This window comes from Balaenoptera musculus, chromosome 10, assembly GCF_009873245.2.
Source record: "Balaenoptera musculus isolate JJ_BM4_2016_0621 chromosome 10, mBalMus1.pri.v3, whole genome shotgun sequence".
NCBI classification, from domain to species: Eukaryota; Metazoa; Chordata; class Mammalia; order Artiodactyla; family Balaenopteridae; genus Balaenoptera; species Balaenoptera musculus.
Window position 1 is genome coordinate 41,810,781 of NC_045794.1, and position 26,160 is coordinate 41,836,940.

The 26,160-nt window shown below is 57.0% G+C and overlaps 1 protein-coding gene across 1 annotated transcript; it reads right to left on the minus strand.

The window, feature by feature from the left end:
- FIGNL2 (fidgetin like 2) lies at nucleotides 1-25,904 on the minus strand. Its single transcript, XM_036864807.1, has 2 exons — nucleotides 25,720-25,904; nucleotides 1-2,646 (listed from the first exon to the last, which is right to left on the minus strand). Exon 2 carries the CDS (start codon nucleotides 2,633-2,635, stop codon nucleotides 665-667), a length of 1,971 nt encoding a protein of 656 aa, XP_036720702.1. The 5' UTR covers nucleotides 2,636-2,646; nucleotides 25,720-25,904; the 3' UTR covers nucleotides 1-664.
- Nucleotides 25,905-26,160: the final 256 nt, after the last annotated feature.

A 26,160-nucleotide genomic window follows, 5' to 3' on the forward strand; every position in this document is an offset into this window, starting at 1 on the left:
TTTCAGCTGGGTGAGGGATACGGGGTGGGAGGGGACTCCCTACCCCTCCTCTTCAGCCCCTAGACCTCCATATCTCCTGAAAGGGACACTGCAGTCTTTGAATGTGAGGGACAGAAGGCAGGGAGAGGGACCAAGAGACAAGAGGGGCTGGAGAGCAAGGGATGGAGACAGAAGCACAGAGGGTGATAGATGGAGAGACAGGGGAGGGAGAAGCAAAAGAGAAACAGGGCCAGCGCGGGGCGGGGGGATGGGGGGGAGGTATGGTCAGTGACAAAGCGACGGGGAAAGAAAACTACGCGAACGCAGAGAAAGGGGGAAATGGAAGAGGGGGAGGGAGCCATTCAGAGAGCAAGGAGACAAAAGGATTGTGGCGAGAGAGCAGGAGTTCCTTCGGCCCCCGGGCCGGCCGTCCGCGGGGCGGAGATGGCGAGCTTCCCGTCCACAATAAATAGGAAAAACCTGAGTACACAGCGCATACGGCATCTATCTGCCTAGCAGAAGCATTTTCCTTCCCACGAACAAAAACCATCCACCGGCAGCCCCCATCTCTCCCCCACCCCATATCCCTCACTCCGCACCCCCCAGCCCGGTGGGGTTAAAGACGTCCCTCCCGAACAGAGGGGCGGGGAGGGGGCGGCGGCTCCCGCGGCCTCACGGAGCGCCTTCAGTGTCCGAAGCCGTACATTTTGTCCCACTCCACGAACGAGTCCAGCTCCTTGGGCGAGGCCCTAGGGCCCACCTTGGGCAGCGCCGCCTCCAAGTCCTTGTAGGAGAGGGGGCGCTGCAGCCCCGGGAGGCCCGCCCCGGCCGCCGCCTGCTGGCACAGCTGCCCCAACTCGCCCCCGGAGAAGCCCTGGGTGCCCTGCACCAGGGCCGCCAGCTCCCGCTCGCTCAGCGCGCAGCCCTGCTGGGCCAGCGCCCGCTGCAGGATCTGCCCGCGGGCCGGGCCGTCGGGCAGCGTCACGTAGAAGCGGAGAGCGAAGCGCCGGCGAGTCGCCTCGTCCAGGGCCGCGGGCCGCGAGGTGGTGCCCACGACCAGCACGCCGTCGGCTCCCGCGCCGCAGCCGCCGTCCAGGCAGGCCAGGAGCGGCGCCTGCAGCGCGCCCGCGGCGGTCGCGCCATCCTCCCGAGCCGACAGCAGCGCGTCCACCTCGCTGATGAGGAGCACGGCGGGCGGGCGGCAGCGCGCAGCCGCGAAGGCGGCCTGGAGGAGGCGCGCGCCCTCAGCAGAGCCCGGCGCGGCAAGCGTGGCTCCGCGCAGGCGCAGCAGCGTTGCGCCCAGCTGTGTGGCGAGGCAGCGACCCAGCAGCGCTTTGCCGGCGCCCCGCGGCCCAAAGAGCAGCACGGTCCGCGGCGGGCGCGGGCTGCCGGGGTAGGCGGGCGGCCTCAGCAGGGGCCACACCAGCTCCTCCTCCAGCGCCGCCTTGAGCGCGCCCTGGCCCGCCACGTCCGCCCACTGCACCGGCGGCCCGCAGTCCACCATCTTGCTGGTCACCAGCTCCAGGGCCCCCGGGTCCACACCTTTGGGAGGCTCCCCCGACGGCACCGCGAAGCCCCCGCGGGGAGCCGGCGCCGGGGATCGCTCCGGAAACTTCTCAAAGGGCTCGAGTTGCGGGCCGTAGACGGGGGAGCCCAGGACCTTGAGGGGGACGCCGCCACCGTACTTGCCTGATGCCTCCTCCGCCGCTCCCGGCGGCTTCGCCCGGAACCCGTTGCCCCGACACTCGCCGTTGTCCGCGGCGGGGTAGGAGGCGCCGTCGGCCGCCGGGGCCTTGGCGGGCTCGAAGGCGTACTTGCGGTAGCGGCCCTCGGCGCCTTCGTCGGCGGCCTTGCGCTTCAGCGACACCCCGGCCTCCGAGGCCCCCTGGAAGCCGTAGGAGGAGGGCGGTGGCCGGGACGGGGCGGGCGTGGGCAGGGGCGTGGGCGCCGCCAAGCCCGAGGTTAGGTAGGGGGCCGGGGGCGGGGCGGGCGGCGGTGGGAGGGTCCCATAGCCCGGCTGCGCGGCGTAGCCCCCCGCTGGGTAGTTGTACAGAGGCCCAGAGGGGCCGTAGCCCGGCGGGGGCGGGGGCTGCAGGAGCGCGGCCGGGGGCGGCGGGGGCAGCGCGGCGCCGGTCTGCGTACAGTAACCGGGCGCCAGGTATCCCCCGCCGTAGCCCGCCGCGTACTCGGGCGCCGCCGACGGGCCCCCGCACGCGTTGCCGGCGTAGAGGGGTTCAGGCAGGTTACCGGCTAAAACCGGGGAACCCCCGAGGCCCCCGGAGCCGCCCCCAGTGCCCGACTTGGTTCCCGGGAGGCCCTCGTGGAGCGAGGCCAAGGGGTAGGGGGTCTCCGGCCCCGGCCAGGGCTCGGGGTCCCCCTTGGCGCCGTTGAGGAAGGCGGCGTCGCCGTAGCCGCCCAGGGTGGGGCGCTCGTAAGGCGAGTCCAGGACCCCCGAGTACTTCTCTGCGTAGCGCTTGAGGAGGTTGGAGGCAGTGAGGGCAGAGATGTCGTCGTGTGCCCAAGCATAGTGGCAGCGCTGGCGACCCCCGGGGGGCAACTCCAACTTGTGGGCCGGCGACGGGGTGGTGGAGGAGACGTCCAGGTGCTGCTCTGGCCACTGGTTGAGGGGCTGGGCGTGTTCCGGTGTCCAGTGCATCTTCGACAGAGCTTCAGGCAAGAGAGAGGAGAGTCTAGTGAGACCCTGCAGAGCCTCTGAGAACCCGTCGACTGCCAGCCACAGGCCGATCTTCTTAAACCTTAGCTTGGGACAGGTTGGTTTTCCGGCATCCACCCACACCGTTCCACCCTCCCCAGGCTGTCTTCTGGCACCAGAAACACCATATTTGACTTGTTCCTCATGTCCCACAATTAAAGTTATCTGAAGATACTTTCCGCAGATCCAAGATGGATCTGAAAATGACATGTTTGGCCCTAACTTCACCTTCTAGGTGACAACTATTGTTTTGTCCTGGCCCCTCCAGCCCTGCCCTCTAGGACACATGGCCCTTACTTTTAGACCTGTTGTAGTGAAGGGTCAGGCAATGGGTAGTCCTCCCTTCCCCCACCCCCAGCCCTGGGAGTAGTCAAACCCAGGTGGGGCTCATTCAGTAACAGATATTTGCTGCACACCCACCATGTGCTAGGCACTACAGGGGCACTGGGGTTGTGTAAAGGCCCCTGGCCTAGCGGTGGCCCCGCAGTCTGATAGTCCTAAGTGCTCTGTTCACCTTAGCCTTCCCTGAGGCTCCAGGGATCCCTTTGGGCCTGAAGTGAGGGATGCCAGTGTCAGTGGCAGCACCATATCGTCCCTGGGAAACCCCAGAGGCTGACCCAGAAGCATTCACTTCCTTTCTACTTGGTTTCTTTTAGTCTCTACCTGATGAAGTTAGAGCACCTGGGTTCCAGACCCAATTCTGCCCATGACGACTGGGTGCCCAGAGCAGGTGCTGCCACCTGCCTCGTTCACAAAATGTTACACCACAGTACAAAAAGTTTGTTTAGAAAAGACATATATGTCTTCTAGAGAAGATGGGACAAAGTTAGTTCACAGCAGTGTGAAGTTAGTGCACATCATAGAAAGTGGGTCACAAATTTGTCTCTGAGCTTCCCAGGAACCAAATAACTCACCTTGCAAAGTAAAAAAAAAAACACCATCATACTCAAAAGAAGCAAAAATGTTCCTGGCATAGAGATCATGGAACTTTTTTTCATGGACCTCAGGAAGCCGACCGGTGAGATGTAATAAAAGTGGCCTCTTCAGTGGCCGTGCCATAAACACGGCAGAAGTGTTAACATGGCTGTTTTGTACACTGTCCCTCAGCACCAGTCCAGGCGTGGGCCACACTGGTAAAAGGGATTCAAGGCCTGGGGAACAGCACTCTCCAGGCATATGGCTCCAACTGGTTGGCCTGATCCGAGGATAACACCTCAAAGACTAAATGGGCCCATGACATGCCAGAGAAGATTTTTGCTGATGATTATTTTTCAAACCTAAGCTTTTGATAAGACAAGTTAACCTTACAGGTTCAATATTCTTTCTTCAACAAAATTTTATCGAGGGACTTCCCTGGTGGCACAGTGGTTAAGAATCTGCCTACCAATGCAGGGGACATGGGTTTGAGCCCTGGTCCAGGAAGATCCCACATGCCGCGGAGCAACTAAGCCTGCGTGCCACAACTACTGAGCCTGCGCTCTAGAGCCTGCGAGCCACAACTACTGAGCCTGCATGCCACAACTACTGAAGCCCGCGCGCCCTAGAGGCCATGCTCTGCAACAAGAGAAGCCACTGCAGTGAGAAGCCCGCGCACCGCGACGAAGAGCAGCCCCCACTCGCCGTAACTAGAGAAAGCCTGCGCGCAGCAACGAAGACCCAACGCAGCCATAAATAAATAAAATTTAAAAAAAAATTTTTTTATTGAGCACATACTAAGAGCTGCGCTGGGCATGGGGGCAGGTTGAAAGGTGAATATGATGGTTCAACCAGGTGGAGGAGACAGACAACATCCTTTATGAGGTGGGAAAACAGAGGTGTGTGCCAAGAGCTCTAGGGCTCGGGGGAACGTGCCATGCCTGGTTGAGAAGGCCTCACCAGGGAGGGGTATCTTTGCTGGACCTTGAAGGGTGAGAGACCAAAACTGACCAGACCGGCTGGAGGGTTCCAGCCCCTTCAAAGATGCAGAGCACAGTGCGTTGAGAAAGCCAGGGCTGGAATAGTTCATATGCCCTCTCTCCTCCTTCAAGATGCCTTACTGCCACCTTCTGGAAAATCATAATAAATCTACAAATCTACCACGTCTATGATGTGAACTGTGCCCCTTTAGAAGTAGGGCTCCTGTGCAGTGCACAACCTACATAACCATATGCTGTAAGCCTAGGGGGAGCACCAAGAACTGTTGGGTCCCTGGAGCCTTGCAAGTGGGTATATGTGGGGGGAGTGGTAGAAGAAGAGGCTGAAAGTAATCAGACCGCTTCTCAGGCTCTCCACAGTTGCCCTTACTTGCAGCAGCCTGACTGTATCACCTCTTATGGCTGTAACCTGATGTCAGTGGGTGAGGACAGTCTTTGAAAATAAAACTATTTACTCTCATCCCCGCTGCCCTAGGGAAGGCATGAGCCACGGATACTAAATCTTTAAAAGAGGAGTTCTTAGATTTGTTTCGCCTCCATCTGAGAGGTGATCCTGGCCACCAATGGCGGGAGAGCAGAGCAGAGACAGCAGAACTGAGGGTGAGGTCTGAGGGATGCAGATATGCAGCTCCTACTGAGGGGTCTCCAAAGAACAGAGGCTTTACCTATTGTCAAAGAGGTAACGTCCTGGGATATCAGAAATCCCAAGTGGTTCTACTTGCAGGGTCATATGTGGTAACGTCAGAGTCATAAAAATGCAAAAATTGTGTTATGATGTAGCCCCCCAAACCTGTTTTTTTTAAATTCACTATTATCTGTGAATATAGATAAGGAGCTTTGGCTCCTTAATATAGGGGAAAGAGATTTGAACTTGATGAGAGCACTTTCCCTGAACTTATTAAACTGGGCATGCTGGGGGTAAAGGGTGGCCCCTCCCAGAAGGACATACATAGACACAGCAAGGAAAGCTCTGGGTCTGGACTTGTTCACACACATTTCCCTCACCCACTGCCAGATCCGCTGTTCCTCCTCGTCGCTGTCATGCAGTATCCTCCCTGCCCCTCTCAGCCAGCTCCTGCCCTGGCCTGCAGCCGCCTTCACTCAGGTCCCCACTCTCCAGACCAAGCACTCAGGCCCTGGGCCGCATTGAACCACTCCACCTCAGCCATTGTGGACTCCAGGAACCCACTACCTCTGGCCCTCCAAACCTGTCCTCCCAGCTGCACACCCGTCTATCTCATCTGCTCCGGGCTTAGCCCCTTCCAGGCTCTCCTAGCCCCTGCCCAAAGGGGCCCTTGTCCACCGCAGCTCATCCCACCCACTTTGAGATTGTCTCTTCCCTCAATCCCCTCAGATACTGGCCTTCCGCTTCAGGCCGTTCTCTTCCATTTTCGCCAGGGGCACGTCTCCCTCACCTCTGGCCTTCTATTTTCACCTTTATCTACATCTGCATCCATTTTGCAGGCCAGGCGGCCTGAGGGTCCCTCCACCCCAACCCATGACCCCATCTGGCCCAGGCTGGGACCATGCCCCGTTAATTAACTATTCTTCCCCACTACCATGGCCTGGCTCCATCCCCACAGCAAGCTTAATTCTTTCCCATTTTCAAAAAGACTTCCTGTACCCTAAGTCCCCCACTAACTACCAGCCCATCGCTCTTGCCCTTCTCCTTCATTCTTCCCTCAAGCGTCACTCTCTGCCTGCAGTGATAGCAGAGGAGAGCGTGCAGTCTCCCTGCCCTCACCCTCACCCTCAGGCCAGTCACAGCCCTCTCCTCTCACACGGGGAGCGGGGCCTGCCTGTGGCCCGCCCAAGCTGCTGCTAGTCAGCCTTCCGCACGAGCTGGAGGGGTCTCCCCTGGAGAGGGACCCCAGCTCCTTCCCAGGTTCATAGGGCACACTGCAGTCCCTACGTCAGCTGAGCTACACATGACGGAAGGCCTGGGGGACTCGGGGGAAGGTATGGGTTTTGAATCAGAGAAACCTGGGTTTGAATCCAGGCTCAAACACTTACGGCGTGAGCCTGAGCAGGCTGCCTAACCTCACTGAAGCTCAATTTCTCCATCTGTTAAAGGGCATAACATATGCCTTGCAGAATGGCCATGAGGATTTAAAAAGATAACATAAGTACACAGTCCAGCGTCGGATATAAAGTAGAATGATAAATGGTACAATTAGGAACCTGAGCAGTGGCCCAACCTTGCTGAGTGAATCCGAACAAGTCACTTCCCCTTGGGGTTGGGGGAATGTGAAGAATGTTCCAGCTCTGATATGACAGACTGGTCCTTATGCCATTTCCTCTCTGTCCCCACTGGGGGCAGAGCCAGCCCCTTCTCTGTGCTTTATGCACTGTCTTGTGTAGCCCTCACAACAGCCCAGTGAGAAATACTATTGTCATCATCCCCATTTGGCAGATGAAGAGACTGAGGTACAGAGAGATTAATACATCCCTAAGGTCACACAGCTGTTACCCAGGGGAGCAGGATTCAGACCCCAGCAGTCTAACTACAGGGCCCAGGCTCTGACCTCTTGGCTGCACTATCTCCCTAGTCTAGCCCTTGGTACTTACAGCCAGAGAAGAGCCTGAGGCCATGACACAGCCTCCACCAAGGCTCGTTTCCTTGGCCCTAAGGAAACGTGTTTTCGGTGTTTACCTGGGAATGTGGCTATGCTTCAAGTGCTGTATGCTTACCCTTCAAACCTGCAGTTGGAAGCACCTCCCCCTGGGGGATCCCAAGTTAACTGCGCCCCACACGCAGAAGAATGTGTGCCCTCTCACTGCAAAACAGCCCAAGTAGAACTGTCCCTTCCCCCCCACAACCTTGCCATCTGATAAGCACTCACACCCCTAGGCTGGGCAGACAGTTCCTTATTTGGGTGTGTGGCCTTCGCTGGGGGTGGCTGGGACTCTGTGGAGAAAACGCCACTTTTTGAAACTGCACCCTTTGGGGAGCAAAGGAGGTCAGGCTCCTGAAGCAGCTCTTTCTCTGCAGACCCTTGGAGGCTGGAACTCCACTTGACTCCACACACAGAATGCAGTCCTTTAAACTCATAGGTGGTCAATAAATAGTAACAGAAAGAATTGCTGGATGGAAGGGGAGGAAAGAATCCTATAAAACCCTCCCCTCATTTGTAGGAAGTCTTCCAGGATCAAAGAGGGAAGTGATTGGGCCTTTACAAATGGCCAAGGCACTCAATGCACTGATATCAGTCCTCGTGGGCCTCTCCGATCCCCGTGGACCAGGCCCAGGACACTCCGTGCATCAGGTCTAACACAGGCTGTGATAGTGTGATTTACGATAAGAAATATATATGGGTTGGCCAAAGAATTCGTTCGGATTTTTCTGTAACATCTTACAGAAAAGACCGAACGAACTTTCTGGCCAGCCCAATATTTAGTCTTCATCCACTGTTCCTGACTCACAGCTCCCCAAACCCTTGGAATTTCCTAAGCATAAGAGTGACGGGAGCATCTTTCATTATAATAGTTGGTCTCTTGTCGGAGTTCCTGAAATAGCTTCAGAGCAATAAAGATGAAATTGGTGTCCTGTGATTCCTAACACGCCCCTTTCGACCACACCTGAGTTTATGTTAATGAGGTGATTTTTGGAAAGCTCCTAGGAAACCTAAGGATGAAGGCTGGTTGCAAGGGGAAGCAGCCATGATTAGAGGGTTGGAACTCTCAGCGCCCCCCACCCCACCTCCCAGGAAAAGGAGAGGGGCTGGAGACTGAGCTCCATCGCCAGTGGCCAATGGCTTAATCGCTGTTGGCTGTGTAGGAGGCCTCCACAAAAACCCCAGAGGACGGGGTTGGGAGAGCTTCTGGGTTGGCGAACACGTGGAGGTGCTGGGAGGGTGGCTGCTGGGAAAGGGCATGGAAGCTCCATGCATCTTCCCATATACCTGCCTTTTGCATCTCTTCCATCCAGCTGTTCCTGACTTAAATCCTTTTATAATAAACCAATAATCTAGTAAGTAAACTGGTTTCTTGAGCTCCGTGAGCAACTCTAGCAAATTAATTGAACTGGAGGAGGGGGTCATGGGAACCTCTGATTTACACTCCATTGGTCAGAAGCACAGGTAACAGCCCAGACTCGTGATTGGCATCTGAAGGGGGCAGTCTTGTAGGACTGGGCCCTTAACCGGTGGGAGCTGCCGCTAACTCCAGTAGATTGTGTCAGAATTGAGTTAAATGTGTAGGACACCCAGCTGGTGTCCCAGAACTGGCTGGTGTTGGAAGTGAAGCAGTGTGAGAGAAAGGGGGACACGCAGGGGGAGAGTGTCTCTCCCTCACACAACCCTCCACCCTCACTCTGACATCTAGAGGCAGCAGACACCCTGAGCTGTCCCTGTGTGACCACGGGCAAGACACCCAACCTCTCCAAGCCTCACTTTCTTCAGCTGTCAAATGAGATGGTGTAGATGATGGACAGCAAACTCGCTCTCACTAGGAACCCTTTAAATGAGTTTTATACAGGCTGAGGTGGGAAGGGACCCCAACCGTGCCGTGTCAACACCCCCTTCCGACTCCCTAAGGGGGCCCCTAACACGCCCTCCCCATCTCACAGAAGTTCTCTGGTTCAGAATTCCCTGACCCACAGGGCTGGGGGCGGGGCAGGAAGGAGGGGCAGCTGTGTGGCGGCTCCAGGCCTGGGTGGAGAAGGGCCGATGTCACCCTCCTGGGCCAGCTCCTCGGGCTCCATTATCTCAGCCTGGGACAAAGGGGCTGGAGTGGAGAATCCCATTGTTGGGCCTCGTATGGAAATCTCATTAATCTATTCACCACGGCTCCCACAGGCCTTTTGTCCCAGGCTTTTTGTCTCCCGCTCACAACTGATGCCCCGGGGGGTCTCTGGCTGCCTGGCAGAGCTTGAAGGGGACGGTTCCCCCATCCACTGGGCCCTGCCCCCTCGCGCCAACCCCCAGTTACTGCAAGAGGAGAGGAGAGGGAGGGCACCCGGGAGCCTCTGGAGGACAGGACAGGTCACCTGCCTCAGCCCTTGCACCCACTATCTAGGAAGCTGTTCCCCCAGCACAGCTGGACCCCCAGCACCCCGCCCTAGACACAGGGCCTAGCATGGGTAGGGCTCAGTAAGTGTTTAGGGGATGAACCAGAGGAGGCCAGAGAGGCAGCTACAAAACTCTGTGCCACAAGGGCCGCAGCCCATTTTCTTCAGGTTCACTGTCTTGTTTCCGTCCAGCCAGCAAACACTTTCGTATACCTTCAGAGTGCCAGCCACTGAGCAGCAGCTGTCACAGGGGCACAACTGGATCAAACCCTTCCTTGCAACTCTACCATCTCACAGGGAAGATAAGGTGAAAGTGGTTATGGTCATAGGTAGGAAGGGAAGAGAAGAGAAAGGAAAGGAAGAGGAATGGAGAGAAAGAGAAAGAAAGAAGGGAAGAAAGAGAAGGAAAGAGGAGGAAAGAATGAAAGAGCAAGAAAGAAAAGAAAAGAATTAATACTGGCAGTTGGGCGGCAGTGGAGCCTATTTTCGGTGGGGAATCAGAGCAGCACCTAAAATGGGTCTCTGCAGACAGAAAGCACTGGGGTGTGTTCGCAGCCGAGCTGAGCAGGGAGTGCTGGCACATCCGTGTCATCACTCACCACCTAACACCCCACCTAAGTAGACAGTATTTACAGATGATAAAACTGAGTCCCAGGGAGGAGGTCCTGCTTGCCCAAGGTCAGAAAGAGGGCCTCCTCCTTCTGGCGAGCGTTTTCGCACCTCCACAGGCTCTGGTAAGGCAAGGATACAAATTGAGGAGCAGACCCTGGAGGGGAGCAGGGGTCCACCCAGCAGATCTCAACACTCCCCTCCATGTCCCTAAACTCACTCCTTGGCTGGAAAAATGGAGAACTGGAGCTGGGGAAGGGGGAAGGGAGAGCCATAGGGAGATGAGGAAGGGGTCACATGCCAGGAGGTGGGAATGGTCGGAGCCAAAAGAAACCTGGAAAACAGCCCTGCTCATTCCAGCCTACAGGGCTTTGCTCACCCAGGTCCACTCACTGGAAAGCTCTCCCTGTGCCAACTAGCTCTTTCCCATCTTTCAAGGCCCATGGCAGGTCCTTCCTCCTTCATGCATCCTCCTTGGCCACTCCAGCCCTAACTGACCCCTTGCCTTTTGGGGAGAGCTGGAGAAAGTCCCTCCTGGCAAGAAGAACACAGGCTGTTCTTCCTCTTGCGCCTGGATCCCATCCCCTTTCAGTGCTCAGGGACTGTGTTCCCTCAACTCTCCCCCCTCCTGCATGATCAGTTTCCCCGTCTACTGGGTCATCCTCATCAGCCCGCAAACATGCTGCTCCTTTTCCCATCTTGGGGTCGGGGGAGCTCAAGAGGATCTCTTTATCCCTTTCCAACTACATCCTATTGCACTCTGCTTGCTTTTTACCAAAATAAAAAAACAAAACAAAGCAAGAAAGAGTTTAAAAGATGCCTATACTACAAGTTCTGATTCCTCCCCTCCCATTCTCTCTTGAACGCCCCCCATCCAGGCTTTCACACCCAGCGTTCCAGCTGTCTGCGTGCGTGCTGTTAAGTCTGACAGTCAGTCAGATGGCCAGTCCTCAGCTCAGCGGCATTGGACTCAGCCGATCCCCCCTCCTTCCCGAAGCTTCTTCACTGGGCGCCCCGCCCCCTCTCCTCCTCCACCTCTTTCATACCCTCCTTTCACCCCTCCCCTCTGAGCCTTGCTGAGCCCAGGGCTCAGTCCTTGGAGCCTTCTCTCCACATTAATTCCTTGGAGACCCCATCCAGGCTCACGGCCTTGACCATCGGCTGTACACTGAGGATTCTCCAGCCTAGTTCCCCCCCATGCACACCCCACTGGCATAGTCAACCTTCTTCCTGACCCCTCCCCGCTTAAATGTTTAATGGACATAATTGACATGTCCAAAAATCAAACTTCGGACTTTCTCACCCACCCCCGACCTACCCACCACCCACTACTCCCACCCTGGGTCCTCCCCACCTCAGGAAATGGCAGCCTCATCCCTTCTAGGTGCTCAGGCCAGAAACCTGGGGGTCACCTCTAACTTCTCTCCTTCACACCTCAGACCAGCAAATCAGACTGGCCCCGGCTTCCAAATCTATCCAAACTGCAGCCACCTCTCACCACTCCGGCGACATCTCTTACCCAGAGGACGGCAGCAGCTTCCCACTCTCCCCTCCCCATGTCCACTCTTGTCCCCCACTCTCTAGTCGCAACGTAGTAGCCACAGGACCTTTGAAAACATGTCTGAGCATGTCATTCTTCTGCCCAGAAGCTTCCAGAGGCTCCTATCTCACTGGGAATAAAAGCCAGGGTCCCCCTAGTAGCCGACCTCATCCCACCGATCTGCTTCCCCTCACCTCCAGGCCTCCCCTCCCACCACTGTCCCCTGGCACCTCCCCTCCAGTTACACTGGCTTCCTCACTGCTCCCGGCACACTGGCTTTGCTCCCACCTCAGAGGCCCTGGCCTTGCTGCACTCTGTGCCTGAGACACTCTTTCCCCAGATCTCTGCACGGCTCACACCCTCACTCACTCCAGGCCTCTGTTCAACTGTCACCTCATCAGACCCTGACCCCCCAACCTGATGTCCTCTGTAGCACTCATCATAATCTGACCTACTTGTTGCTTTATCTTCTTGTACCCACTGGAAACTTACAAGAAAGCAGGTACTTGGTTTTGTTCACTGTCATATCCCAAGCACCTAGTACAGTACCTAGCGCACAGTAAGTTCTTAATAGACTCTGTAGAGTGGATGGATGGATGGATGGATGGATGAGCAAAGAGGCTTGAAAGTGCTTCTGTGTCCAAATAAAGAAAAAAATCCAGGTGACTAAATTTGAGCCCACATGAGCTGTTGAGGGTGGCAAGAGGCAAAGCCAGGGAATTACTTCAGGAGTGGATGGGGAGGGATTGCCTGGAAGGGGAATCCGTGTCTGTGAACACCAGAGGAAATACCCAGCCCTGATCTGGCTGGAGCTGAAGGACACCCAGCCTCCCAGGGACCCCACCTGGCCTTCTTTTTTTTTTTTTCTTTTTCCCCAAAACATCTTCCTCCTCCTCTCTTCCCCCAGCCAGGCCTCTGGGAGAGGACAAAAGGGGCAATGGAATTCCCATCAAAGGCCACCGGACACATGGTAAAGAGATCAGGGCCCTTGGGATCCTGCTTCCTCAAGGTAGTAAGGCCTCCCCGCCAGTCTGGCTCCTCTCTGGGATGGGGGTGGCAGGGGGTGTCGGGTGTGCTCTGGCCCCGGACTCCTCATATGTCAAATGCCAAACAGCAGGAGGCTGGCCAAGCAGCCCCCATCTGGGCTGTGTGTGTGCACACGCGCTGGGGGGAGGGGAGAGTGCAGAAATCCCTGCTTGTGTCCGCGGTCAGGGCCACAGACAAGCTGTGACCATCTGTTGTCGTCTTGAGAGGCCAGGCCAGGGGCCGAGCACCCTTGAGGATAAACCTTCCCTTTCTCCCAGCCTTCTAGTGTTTGCAGAGAACTTGAATAATTACCATTCAGTTTCATCCTCTCGACTTCCCTGCTAGATAAACATATTCTCCCCATTTTACAGAAGAGGAAATGGAGGCTCAGAGAAGGGGGAGTGATTCTCCCAAGGTCACAACAGCTAGTAAGAGGGGAAGCTGAGATTCTTAGTCCATGCTGCCAGCCCCTCCCTATCTCAGCCTTGGCCAAGGTGCCTGGGTGCCAAACACAGGGCCCCCTCAGGGCTAGGCTCTCAGGCACAGCTCCAGCCCAAGCCTGCTCCCCACCCCCTCTTCCAGGAAGCCTTCTAGGACTGACACCCCCAAGGAAGTTCTAAGACACTTCAAAGTCTAGAGCTCTATACAGCCACTCCTTTCCCACCCTGGGCTGTTGGTCTGTCCCTGGGTATTGGGCCCCCTCACCGGCCAGGACCTCTTAAGGGCCGCTCAGTCACCCACCCGCATTGGGGCCGGGGTGCTCTGACAGACTGGGGAGGGGGCACCGCACGCTGCAAAGAACCCCGTCTAAGGTCACACAGGCAGGAAGGGATCTGCACCCAAGAGCCTGGCTTCCACCTCTGAACACAGCCTCTAATCCTGTGCTGCCCACATCGCAGCTGCTAGCCACAGGGAGCTATTTAAATTCATTAAAAGGTACTAATTATTTAAAATTAAATCACTTATGATTACTTATTAATTATTTAAAAATAAAAAATGTATGATTAAAGTGACATTCAATTAAAGGAATTTCCTCGACAGCACTAGCCACACTCCAAGCTCTCACTAGTCACATGGGGTAGTGGCACCTGCATGGTCAGCGCGGACACAGAGCACCCCTATCACTGCAGAAAGTTCCACGGCACAGTGCTGCTCTCATTCCAGCCGGGACTTGCTTCTGCAGCCGGGGTGCCTCCCGCTACAGCTGCAGCCTCCGCCGCTTTCTCTTGAACTTGAATGGAGTCTCATTTCTTAGGGTCTCCAGGTAAGACATCCCTAGGACTCGGATTCTGTTCCTCAGGACTCCAGCTTCCCCAGGAGCCAGGGAGGGAGGGCAGACGAGCTGAACCCACCACTCCCCGCCAGCCCAGCCTGTCCCGCCTGCCACCAGCAGAGGAGGGGCAGGCTGAAGAGGAGAGGACAGTAGGACAGGGCAGTTTGTCATCTGGCCCTTCAGGCTGTGCTTCCTTCCCTCCCCCCTCAGCTGCTCAACACCCATCCCCCCTCGCCTACCATCCTCATCCTCATCAAATCCCATGGACAGATGGGGGCCGGCAGGGGAAAACGTGACCACTGTGAAAGCACTCTCCAGTGCAACAGAGTCTGGGGGTCACAGCTGTGTCCCCTGAGGCCTGGCCAGTCCTTCATGCCCGCCCTTGTGTCAGCAGTGAGAGAAGGGGGGGTACTTAGGAATCTTAGTGGGAGATTTAGGAATCTGTAGATGCTGGATTATTCCAGCAGACACAACCCCAGTTAAAAATGCAGTCAGTCATGTGGTCACTCATCCATCCATCCATTCAGCGCACACTGAATAAGTCCCACCACGTCAAGAGGTAATAAGAGGGTGTAAAGATGGACAGGTGGGCTCCCTAACCAGCTTGACCAGGTAGGGACGTGGCTTATTCTGGACTTAATCCTCGTTGCGGGCTAGATGAAGATCCTTTGTCTCTGCCCAGTGGTCTAAGCAGGATGGACAGCCTCCCTCAAACCACCCCCCCAAACAGGCGCACAGCGCGTGTGCGCGCTCGCGCGTGCGCACGCGCACACACACACACACACACACACACACACACACACACACACTCCCAGCTGCTGCCATGAACTCCCTCCCATGGTCTTTCTAGCCAATCACAGCACTGAAGGGTAAGTCCCACTGCCCAGCGGCCCCCAGGGAGTGTATTAGCACATTTGAACCGCTCAACCTGCAATGACAAAGCCTGGGGCCTTGGGAGGAGACACAGCAGGAGGGGAGGGGGGCCTGTGGGGAGCTGTCCTCCCTCCTCTCCCAGAGGAAAGCTCAGGACTAAATTAAGCATTCTGGGGCACAGAGGAATTTGGGGGCCCCAGCTCCAGCAGTGAATAAGCGATCCATAAAATCCCAATTTACACACTCACTGATCAAACGGCCCATCTACTCCCCTAGGAACTTGGGCAAGGCTCCTGGGCTTTCCCCTCTCTTGCAGAAGGTGCTGGGGTGCCAGACCCAGGACACAGGCAGCCAACGCTTTATCTGCAGACTCAGTCCCATCCCCGATCCCCATGAGGCACACCCATTCCCAGGGCTTGGGGACCTGCCTGTACCCACTGTGATCTGGCTGCCTTTGGTGGGACTCGTCAGGTCTGCCCTCTGAATGACAGCTCTTCTTCTCTCCTGTGCTGCCCCAGGGCTGCCGGGGCTGACTTCAGCCTCATCAGAGCTGCTAATCACTTTTCCAGCTCCGAAGCCCTACTCTCCTGCCCACTCCCTTCTTTCCGACAGCCCCTCCATGTTTTCTCTTGACCCTCATCCTGGTGGCTGTAGCTGCTGGGAGATGCTCTAAGCCCTTTCCTTCCAGCCACACAATTTCACCCCTTCCGCAGGCTGGGAAGATATCCAGAAACACAGGGCAAGGAATACGGGTTTCCTATCCCCAACTCATCTATCTCCCTGGAGACAGCAGGTAGGGAGAACTGGCCTAGTTATCACCCTTCCCCCTTCCCCCAAAGAGAACTCAATTTGTCTCCACCTACCTCGATTTTGTTTGCTTTATTTAGGCTGCCTGAAATTTCAGTAACAGAAAACCATGCTGGTTAACAGGCATCCTCTTTTAAACTACCTACAGCTCCGGGAGATTCTGAGCTATCAGCCACTCGGCCCTCAATGAAGGTTAGCAAAGCTGATTGGCTTCTCTCCATGCCTGCTTGAGAGTGGCCCTACTGAGCAAGTAGAATTTTCATCAAGGCCAAGTAAAGCGAGTCTTCGGGGCTGGTAACTGCATTAAGGGCAGCACAGCCCACCCTACTACGCCCTCTTCTCACTACCTGAGCTGTGTTGGAGCAGGTCAGTGGGGGCTTTAACTGCTGGGCCCTGGGACAGGACAGAAAGGGAGGGAGGGCTCACCCTATGTCCATGCTTTCCGGAGGGCTTGGTGGGTCAGGCTGCTATCTCCCAGAGGACATTGCCTCCTGGGCCCGGAGCTCGATCTCCATGACGTCATTGAGTCCCCCCAACAGACTGCTAGGAGGGGTTTATGGTGCGAGCCCACTGGACAGCAGGACACACTCCTTCCCTTCTTCCTCCTTTCCTCACCTTCACTGGCTGCTCCCAGGGACCCTCAAATGCAGCCTGGACTCACTGGTGACTTCAGTTAGGCAGGTGTCTGAAGACTGACCTGGGGCTGGGGGTCTCTGAGCCCACCTGGCAAGCCCAGGGGTCCATCTGGAGGTCACAGTCCCACCTCCTTCCTAGGGCTCAGATGATGCAGGGAGTGGGTCAGCCTCTGAGATGTGGGGCAAGTGTCTCAACCTCTCTGTTTCCTCCTGCGTGAAATGGGGGAACCAGCATGTCCCAGCATGCCCCCAGGCTGGCACGAGGGCAGTGAAGGAAGGGTGGTACTCTCAAGAATGGCTGGAGGGAGCCAGGGGTTGGGGCAAGACACCAGGCCTGGCTCTGACTTGGCTCCCAAGAGGCCTGGCCAGGCACTTCAGCCTGAAAAAGGCGGGGTCGGGGAGACTCTCTGGCGCCAAAAGGATCCAATGCGCTCGAGAGACCCCTAGGAGAGAAGGGCATTTTCCAAGCTGGGCCCCAGAGCGGAGGCATCACCCTGCAGTGTAAGGCCCCTGTCCTGCCCCTCTCGACTGCTGGGTGGGACCGTGGGGGTAACTGAGAACTGAGCTCCACGGCTGAAGCCCACGGCTTCCCTGGACGTCCTGCCTGACCCCTGGCCCTGCTGCCCTGTGTCCTGGAGCACCTCTCACCCACTCCTCCTCTGCCAGTAGAAGGAGGAGCCCCGGGGCCTGCCCCCTCTCTGCCCTCTGTCCAACTTAGAAAATGCCCAGATAATGTCACATGTCCCTTCAGGTCCCTCTTGAGAACCCGCCCTGCCAGACCCAACTTCCTCCCGAGCCACACTTTTCCTGTCCCTGGGAATCTTGGGGAGCACTCGGCTTCTCAACACAGAGTGGGGACAGCAGCGGGCACTGGTGGAGGAGGCTGTGGTCACTGAGGTTACTGGCCTGCTCCCCGGGGCTGGGTGAGACCCTCCCAGTGCCTGTCTCCTCGTGGATCTGCATCTGGGGGCCCTCGTCCCTTGGGACTTGGCCCTGCATGGCTGTGGGAGGGGGAAGAGGTCAGGGCTCTTGACCAGTGTTCAGTCGTAGGCCCCTTGTGCAATCTAGTAAACCTGTGGCCTGTTCTCAAAAGTATTTGTCAGTGCATAAGATAAAAATACACAAGAGAAGAAAAAGGTGTAACTATATATCGTGACAGATGTTAGCTAGACTTATTGTGGTGACCATTTCATACTATATACGAAAATCAAATCATTATGTTGTACACCTGAAACTAATGTTATATGTCAATTATACCTCAATTAAGAAACAAATAATACATGGGACTACTTTGTCAATTATACCTTAATAAACCTGGGGAGGGGGTAGAATTCTTAAAATATTCAATACATGGGGCTACACAGGGAATTAATAACATTGGAATACAACGCTATTCATGAGCTCCTCCGGGATCACGGATCATGGGTGTTTAGCCCAAGAGACAAAGGCCCCCTCTCAGACTCCACCCCCTTCCCCCCAGCCAAGCTTAGGATCCAAGGTTGACTTGAGTCAGTTTGGGTGGCATGTGACCTCCAAAAGGCTTAAGCTTTAAAGTCTGTGTGATCCTATGTTCCCAGGCCCCAAATATACCCCCCTCCCCGTGCATAGGGGTGTGTGAGAGACACCCCGCACAGGGCCAGAGCAGAGCAGCGGTAAGGGAGCAGGCCCAGGCAGCCTACCCAGGCTTCCCCAGCAGCTGCCTCTGCCCCCTCCTACTCCCTTCCCAGCCCTGGGGGAGCCGAGCTGAGTAACTCCAGCTATGCAGCCTGGCCGGTCTACCTGGGCGTGAGTGGGCAGGGCTGTCCTCGAGGGGGTGGCCCCCTACACCTGCGGGGCCACAGGAACAGAAAGAGAAATCGGGGGGAGGGATGGTGCTGGGCAAAAACCAAACAACCACAGCAACTCCTGTCTGCTCCGGTCTGGGACCCCAGCACGTGTGCCAAGCACTGCTGTAAGCACATGAGCTCATGTAATCCTCACAATAACCCCAGGAAGGAAGTATGACTGTTACTCCCATGTTACAGAGGAGGAAACTGAGGCATAGTTAACTTGTCGAAGTCACCAAGCTAGGACACGGTGCTGGGTGGCAGCTCTGTGCAGGCCCTCGGCTCCCCCCCACCCCATCCTCGAATGAGGTGAATCTGCCATGAAAGATTTTTGGCTTAATGTTAGCTGTCTGAGAACATGTAGGTTGTCTCTGGAAGTGATAAGCTCCCCATCAGTAGAGGCATTCAACACGAGAGGCTGTCTACAGGGAGGGGCACTCTTGGGCAGGTTGATGGGCTCTTCCTCTCCTCTCTGCAATTTTTCTGGGTCATCCCCACTTACATGTCTAATAGGCACTGCAAACCCAACAAGTCTAAAAACTGAACTCCTGACCTCCCCACCCCGATGAGGCAGCTCCATCTTTCCCAATAAGGGGCTCAAACCCCAAAACTCTGACCCGAGAGGGCTACAGTATGGAAGATGGTGACAGGAGAATGGCCATCCCACATAGAACACAGGTCACCTGGAAAAGGAGCCCCTTCCTAGAGGGGTGAGCATCTGGCCACCAATGACCGCTGTCTCTCTGAGGAGCTGGGTGGGAGGGGCGATCCCCCCTGGTGGCCAAAGTCCCACTGGAGCCCCTCTGCCCCAACAGAAACCTCCAGGTAGACCGGGTAGATGTGGAAGAACATGAGGCAGGGGGAGGTGTCTTTTTGCAGTATAACCCGAATCTCGCCAGTTTTCTTTCCCCACTGGCCTGGAAAGAAGAAAAAACACCCCAGACTCTCAAGCATCCAAGGGCCCAACAGGCCAGTCAGCAGCAGGTGGACTCTCCCAGTTTCCTAATTCCCACTGTCAAAAAGATGGAGCTGCCTCATCGGGGTGGGGTGGTCAGGAGTTCAGTTTTTAGACTTGTTGGGTTTGCAGTGCCTATTAGACATGTAAGTGGGGATGACCCAGAAAAATTGCAGAGAGGAGAGGAAGAGCCCGAACTGGGGCCTCTGTCACCTATGAACAGCCTCCCTCGGGAAAAAGAAGTCTCCTCGGGACTCTGCCGAAGATGCAAGGCCCTGCTGTGAAGGAAGTGGTCTTTTCCCAAGTCTCTCCTCTCCATCCCATCCTGGGTCCTGTCCACCGCTCCCCAGCTCAAGCGCCTTCGGAGGCTCCCTCCTACGCAGGGAAAACAAGGAGAGCGGTTCTGAAAGCTTAGCCTGTCCTTTTGCCTATTCTCTGGTCCTTGACTGTCTTGTAAGCTCCTGGAAAGTGGGACCACATCAGAAATAATGCTTGTTGTTGGGGCTTCCCTGGTGGCGCAGTGGTTGAGAATCCGCCTGCCAATGCAGGGGACACGGGTTCGAGCCCTGGTCTGGGAAGATCCCACATGCCGCGGAGCGACTGGGCCCGTGAGCCACAACTACTGAGCCTGCGCGTCTGGAGCCTGTGCTCCGTAACAAGAGAAGCCGCGATAGTGAGAGGCCCGCGCACAGCGATGAAGAGTGGCCCCTGCTTGCTGCAACTAGAGAAAGCCCTCGCACAGAAACGAAGACCCAACACAGCCATAAATAAAGAAATAAATTTAAGAAATAATGCTTGTTGGATGAAAGCCTGCCCACATAAAGTATCTGGGCCTGGCTCAGGGCCCTGCTGAGTGTGAGGTGAGTGCAGCAGTGCTTCACGGGGGTGCCTGTAGCAAAGCAAACAGCGCCAGGGCTAAGGATGCGCTCTGCTCCTTCCAGGCCACATGGGAAGCCGAGGGTTGTTATGGAAGATCCGAGGCAGGAAAGCCCCACTCAGGGGCTGGTAGGTAGGTGCCTGGGGAGTGTGTGGGGAGTCTCAGGGGCCCAGGAATCCCAGCACTGGCTGGGCACCGTCTGGAACCTCGCTGAGATATGCCCAGGACCTGGCACAGTGCCAGCACCCAGCAGGTGCTTGACCCAGGTTCGTTAGAATAAAATGCAGCCTCTTTGCCACATCTTCCCATCCATCCCCGATTGATTAATTCCAGCACTGGGCAGGGGATCAGGTGGCCTGAATCTGCCAGGCGGTGAGGGGAGGCAGGGGGGAGGCAGCTTCCACCTCCTGGATTCCAGAGGTAGCCAAGCTGGCTCCCCTCTCACCCACCTCCTGAGCCCCGCTCCTGCCCTGACTCTATCTACTTTGGAGAGAGCTTCAAAGATGACCTGGGCAAGCCCTGCCCTGGGCCAGAACTTTCACACACATGTCCCCTCTTTCTCCTTGCTCCTATGTTGGGAGTTGGTTCTCTGCAGTGGGTTCTGAATCACCGAGTGGGTCACCAGAGGTAGGCATATACTTCAGAGACAAAGGACACACTATGTGAAACCAACACCTCTATCACCTATGAACTCACGCACTAGTGTTCTTACCCCCATTTTGCAGATGAACACATCGAGACACAAACAGAGTATGTGACTTGTCCAGGGCAATTAGACCTGATTAGTGGCAGGGTCATTGCAGCCCAGGGCTTGGCCCCTCGGGTAGGGCGCATGATTGGTCATCATAAATTGGGATTGGGGCCTACGGAGGTTGGTCCGAGGCCACTGCCTAACGCTCCCATTCACTGAGAACACCCCACCCCACCACCAGTCCCCAAGGTGAATTGCAAAGGCTGACTGTCCACGCCTCCGTACTAAAGGAAAAGAGAGCCAGGCACCTGGATGGCTCCCACTGCAATCCCTTCTCCTTGGCTGGCCCAAGCAGGAAAATGTCAACATCATCAGCAATCAGAGACGGTCCCAACTCACGATGGTTTGACTTACAACTTTTTGACTTTACAATGGTGCGATACGCATTCAGTAGAAACCGTACTTTGAATTGTGAATGTTGATCTTTTCCCGGGCTAGCGATCAATATGCAGTAGGATCCTCTCTCGTGATGCTGGGCAGTGGCAGTGAGCCGCAGCTCCCAGTCAGCCATGCCACCACGAGGGTAAACAACTGATACAAAACAACCATTTTGCACCCATTAAGCCATTCTGTTTTTCACTTTCGGTACAGTCTTCAATAACTTACATGAGATTTTGAACACTTCGTTATAAAATACGCTTTGTGTTTGATGATTTTGCCCAACTGTAAGCTAATGGAAGTTTTCTAGTCACCTGTAAGGTAGGCTAGGCTAAGCTATGATGTTCAGTAGGCTAGGTGTATTAAATGTGTTTTTGACTTACAATAATTTTAACTTACGATGGTTCTATCAGGACATAACCCCATCGTAAGTTAAGGGAGATCTGTATAGCCCTGAGAACTGTCCCCTGCATTTCTGACCAGGCCCTCACAGGCCCACAGTCCTTCAAGACTGGGACTCAGGGCGTCCGGCTCCTGCCTCATTTAATCCTCACGATAATGTTTATGAGGAGGGCACCATGATTAGTCCCATTTCTCAGATGAGATATAGAATATTTAATAAGCACTATGTAAGTAAATATTACCTATGATTCATCAAGTCGCTTAAGAGAGTACTCAGAAAAGAGCTAGACTCTCTTGCCACTCATCCTTGTTCCTGGGGATGAGTGGGTCCTAAAACAAAACAACCCCTGGACCTCCTCTCTCCAGGTGACACATTCAGAGGTGACTAGCCCATACCCCGACCCAGGCAGTGTGAACCTTTCCCACTCAAAGGCTGGCCCAGCAGCTCCGTCCGATACCCCTGGTCTCTTGGCTCATCCTGTCAACCTTCCATGGAGACAGCACCAAGTGGAGGGCAGGAGTGCTGGGCTGCAGGCCCCACTCTGCTCTCAGCACTTCAGGGGGGTCTGGATTGGGGTGAGGGTTTCTTGATGTAGGGTTCCCATGGGTGTCACGGGGTCCAAGAACCCTCTAAAGCAGAAAGCGAAGTGTAGTATTGAGTGATGGAAGTGCATTTTTCTGGGGATGGCTTTTGAGGGGTCTGTAAATCAAAAAAAAGTTATGGACCCAGGACTGGGTAATCTTGAAGACCCCTCCCATTCCTAGTATTCTTGGGCTACATGCATTTAAACATAAACTCCACTCCTCATCCTTCAAGGCCAACCTCAGTAGCCACTCTAGAAAACTCTAAGATTTCTTGCTTCTTTGACTGCAGCATAAGGCTTGGGACCCACATAGCCTTGTAGGGTCTCTCCTGCCTTGATCTTCTTCACTAGCCTGCCAGCTCCAAAAAGGGAGCAGGGCCAGCCCAGGGCTGAGATGGCAGAAGGCACCACTATACCCCATGGTCGGCCTAGTGGGGCTTACCCCAGCCCACAGCCTCTGACCACGGGAAGGCGGAGGCTCTCGGTGTTGTGGACCACAGGTGTACCCGGCCTCAGGTCCACCTCTCTCCACAGCGGCCCTGGAACCTCACTGAGCCATGCTCCTGCAAAGAACCTGGTTTTCATTAAATCGGGTAGAGGAGTCATTAGCTGCCAGCCAAGTCAAGAAGAAGCAAACTTCTGCTAGAAGGCATAGGGAGAGCAAGGGAGACCAGCCTGTCCCCTGCGATCCCTGGCTGACCGAGGTGGGGGGAGGGGGAGGCGGGAAGGCTGGGCTCCTAAGGGTCCAGCAACTGCAGCAGTAGGAGCTGGGGGTGGAGAGTGGGGGCAGTCTTGGCCCAGATAATAAGCAATTGTTAATGTGATCCATATGGATCCTGACTGGCCTCTCTGTTTAACAGGATGATAATGGCAGGGAAAGAATGCTGGTCTGTGGGGAAAGGAAGGGGCAAAGTCCTCCCCGGACTTGGGGATGGGGGAGGGTCAGCAAATGAGGAGGAGGAAGAGACCCACCCAGGGGTCTCCACCCACCCAGGAGCACAGAGTTATTTGCCTGGAAGTGTCCAGATGCCATGCTTTGCAGGCTGCCCTTACAAAACCCCTTTTATTCAGCCAACAAATATTTATGGAGCACCCACAAGGTGCCAGGCATCCCCAGTGGGGACAGGGCGCGGGGAAGTATATGCTCCACCCCTGTCCTCCAGGAGGAAGAGCCTAGTGTGGACTCAGCCTCAGAGGCTGACAGGAGGCACAGGTGCAGGGTTAGGAGAACATGTAGGGAGGAGCAAGTGACAAGAGCTGCGGGCTCTGGAGAGGGTATATGGAGGAAGTGTGGCATCCGAGTCGGGCCCTGAAGAATGAGGAGGTTGTGGAGAGACAGGGACAATGGGAAAGCATTTGGCCGAGGGAACAGCCAGAGCAAAGGCAGAGAGGCGTGAAATTGCGTGGAGAGAGTCTGAGGTCTCAGCAATAAAGCTGCAGCCCAGGCAGGGGAGGGGAGGGGAGGGGATTCTTGCTCCATAAAAAGCTGTGGCCATGGATGACCAGGAGGAAGGCAGGAAAGGGCTCTGAGAACAACACACTCCGGTCTGGTCCCTCTCATGCCCCGCTCCAGTCGGCGCAGTGGAATTGTCCACTCATGGGATCCTCAGCCCAGCCCAGCCCAGCCCACCCTTACACCACAGCCCGAAAATCCCGCAGGCCCTCGGAGGTCAAACTCATCCCTGTGTCTCTCAGCTCTCCTCTTCTTCTCCTGAGGAGACGGGGGTCCCCCTGAAAAGTGGGGGTTATTGGGCCTCCCCCGGAGCAACTCCGCTGCCCCACAGAGCTAATTCCCTTTGGCGCAAGAGGGCTTTCCTCGAGAAGATATTACAGGGAGGGCACGAGGGTCGCTCCTTACAGGGGTGGTTGCTGAGGACACCCGTGGAATCAAGTGGAAATAAATGAAATGGCGTTAAATATGGGAGAGGGGGATTTACGAGGCCTGTCACCCGGTGGAGCGAAGCTGGACGGTAGGCCCCGCCCCTTTCTCGCCCACCCCAGTAAGTCCCGTCCCGCCCCCTGCCCCGCCGCTCCGGCGGCCGCCGGGTACCGGCGTGCGGCTGGGTCCCCGCGGCGCTCAGCCACGAGCCGCGCAGCGCGTCCGTCCTCCGGGGTCACAGCGCAGCGGAGGACGCGCTTGCTCCCGGCTAGAAGCTCCGGGATGGGGGCTCTGAGGAACCCCAGCCCGGCCGCTTCCAGGACGATGCACAGGGGTTCAGGTTGGGCTCTGGAAGGGTCTGGGGCTCCCCTGGGCAGGGTCAGAGTTCCTTGGACCACTGCATCACCTGGCCCACTCCAGCGACTCTACAGGGAAGGCTCTGGGCCCCGAGAACCGAGAAGTTCTCCCGCCCCGCGGAAGCCCAGAGTGGGCTTCGAAACGGATCCCCATTCCTCGCTGCCTGGCCGAAGGCTGGAGTCCGCTCAGCCGCGGCAGCCCGCGCGGACGACAACACAAACATTCTTCCGTCCTCTATTCTCCTCCAAATTAGGTATCCATGGAGACAGGGCCTGGCAGCCTGACAGCCCCACGGCCTAATCCTGATTTAGTGACCGTCCCTTTAACAGCCCACCCACCCGTCCACCCACCGCTGCGCTCTGGGCTCCTGGCTGCCTCTGGACGCAGACTCCAGGCCACTTACACTCGCCCCCGCGCAGACCCCTTCCCAGGCCTCCTCCGCCCAGGGCCCGAGAAGGGGGCCTACATTTGCTGAGCACCTACTGTGTGCCCAACCCTAGCGGAGGACCTCTATCGAGCGGGTTCCTTAGCAAGGGAATCTCTGTGTAGACAGACCAAGAGAGGGCTCTTGGAGTGGGGAAGTTTAAAGGGCTCTCGGGAGAGAGGGCCGGGAGCTCAGAGGGTCACCCTCGCAGCCTGTAGCGCACGGGTGAAGGTAAGTTGCTTCCTGCAACACCCTGACTCTGAGATGGGGGCTATGCTCTCCCGGGCCAGAAGAGAAGAAAGGCAGGGGTTGGGCGTGAGGGACGCAGGACCCGCAGGGCCCGAAGTGGCCTCAGTCTCCTGTCACTGCCCCGTCACGATGCTGGGGAATCTCCGGGCCTGGAACCCAGTCCCCACCCCCCTCCCTCACACACAGGGGCCGCTGGACAAAGACCTGACGGAGTGGGAGGGGCCTCGGGCCGGCCCTCGGGCTCCGGACACTGGATCCTTCTGGGACCCGAACCCGCAAATTCTGGTTCCCCACCCCCAATCCCGCAGGCTCCCCCCAGAGCCTGCTGCTCGCTATTGCTGCAGCCTCCGCACCAAAGGGGGCGGCGAAGAGGGTGCCCATCGGCGGCGGAGAGGAGAGCCCCTTCTCTGCCCGCCCCCTCCCCCCGGGAAGTGACCCTCGGCTCCCACGCACCCGCTGGGGTCTCTCGCTGGCCTTGCCCTTCGACCCCCGCCTCGTTGAACCCCGCGCCCCGCAGCCCCCGCCCTCTCCGGCCCTCGCACTGCCCCGCGCCCGCGGACAAAGCTCCGGACACCCCGACCGAACGAACGGTCACCACCCCCTGACCCCGGCCCGCCCGCGCGCTCCCGTGCCTGCCCCCGCCGGGCCCGCGGCCCCGTACCTCGGCATCCCGGCCGGGTCCTAGGTGAGTGTGCGCGGCCTGGGGGGGCGTCCGGCCCCGGGGCTGGGGCGCGGGCCGGGGGCGACAGGCCGGGGCTGGGGGGCAGCGGCGCTCACCATCCTGGAGCCGCTACTGCTGCGGCTGCTGCGGCCGCCGCGGGCGGGAGCGGGACTGGGCAGTGGGGGTGGCCGGACAAGGGGCCGCCCCGGCTCCCCCCGCAGGCAGGACCCCCACCCCCACCCCCGCCTCCCCTCGCCCGCCCCCAGCGCCCTCCCTCGCAGGCCTTTGCTCCCCTCCCCTTTCCCTGCTCCTCCCCTCACCTCGTGCCCCTCCCTTCCCCCCAACTCCCGCCCCTTCCCCGGCCCTCTCCACCCCGGCTGCTTCCCCGCCCTCCCCTCCTCGCCCCCGCCCCGCCCCCACCTCCCCTGGGCTCGCCCGGCC

Excerpts from the sequence above, each read along its gene's own strand:
- FIGNL2 (XM_036864807.1), bottom strand. The coding sequence starts at position 2,635 with ATGCACTGGACACCGGAACACGCCCAGCCCCTCAACCAGTGGCCAGAG.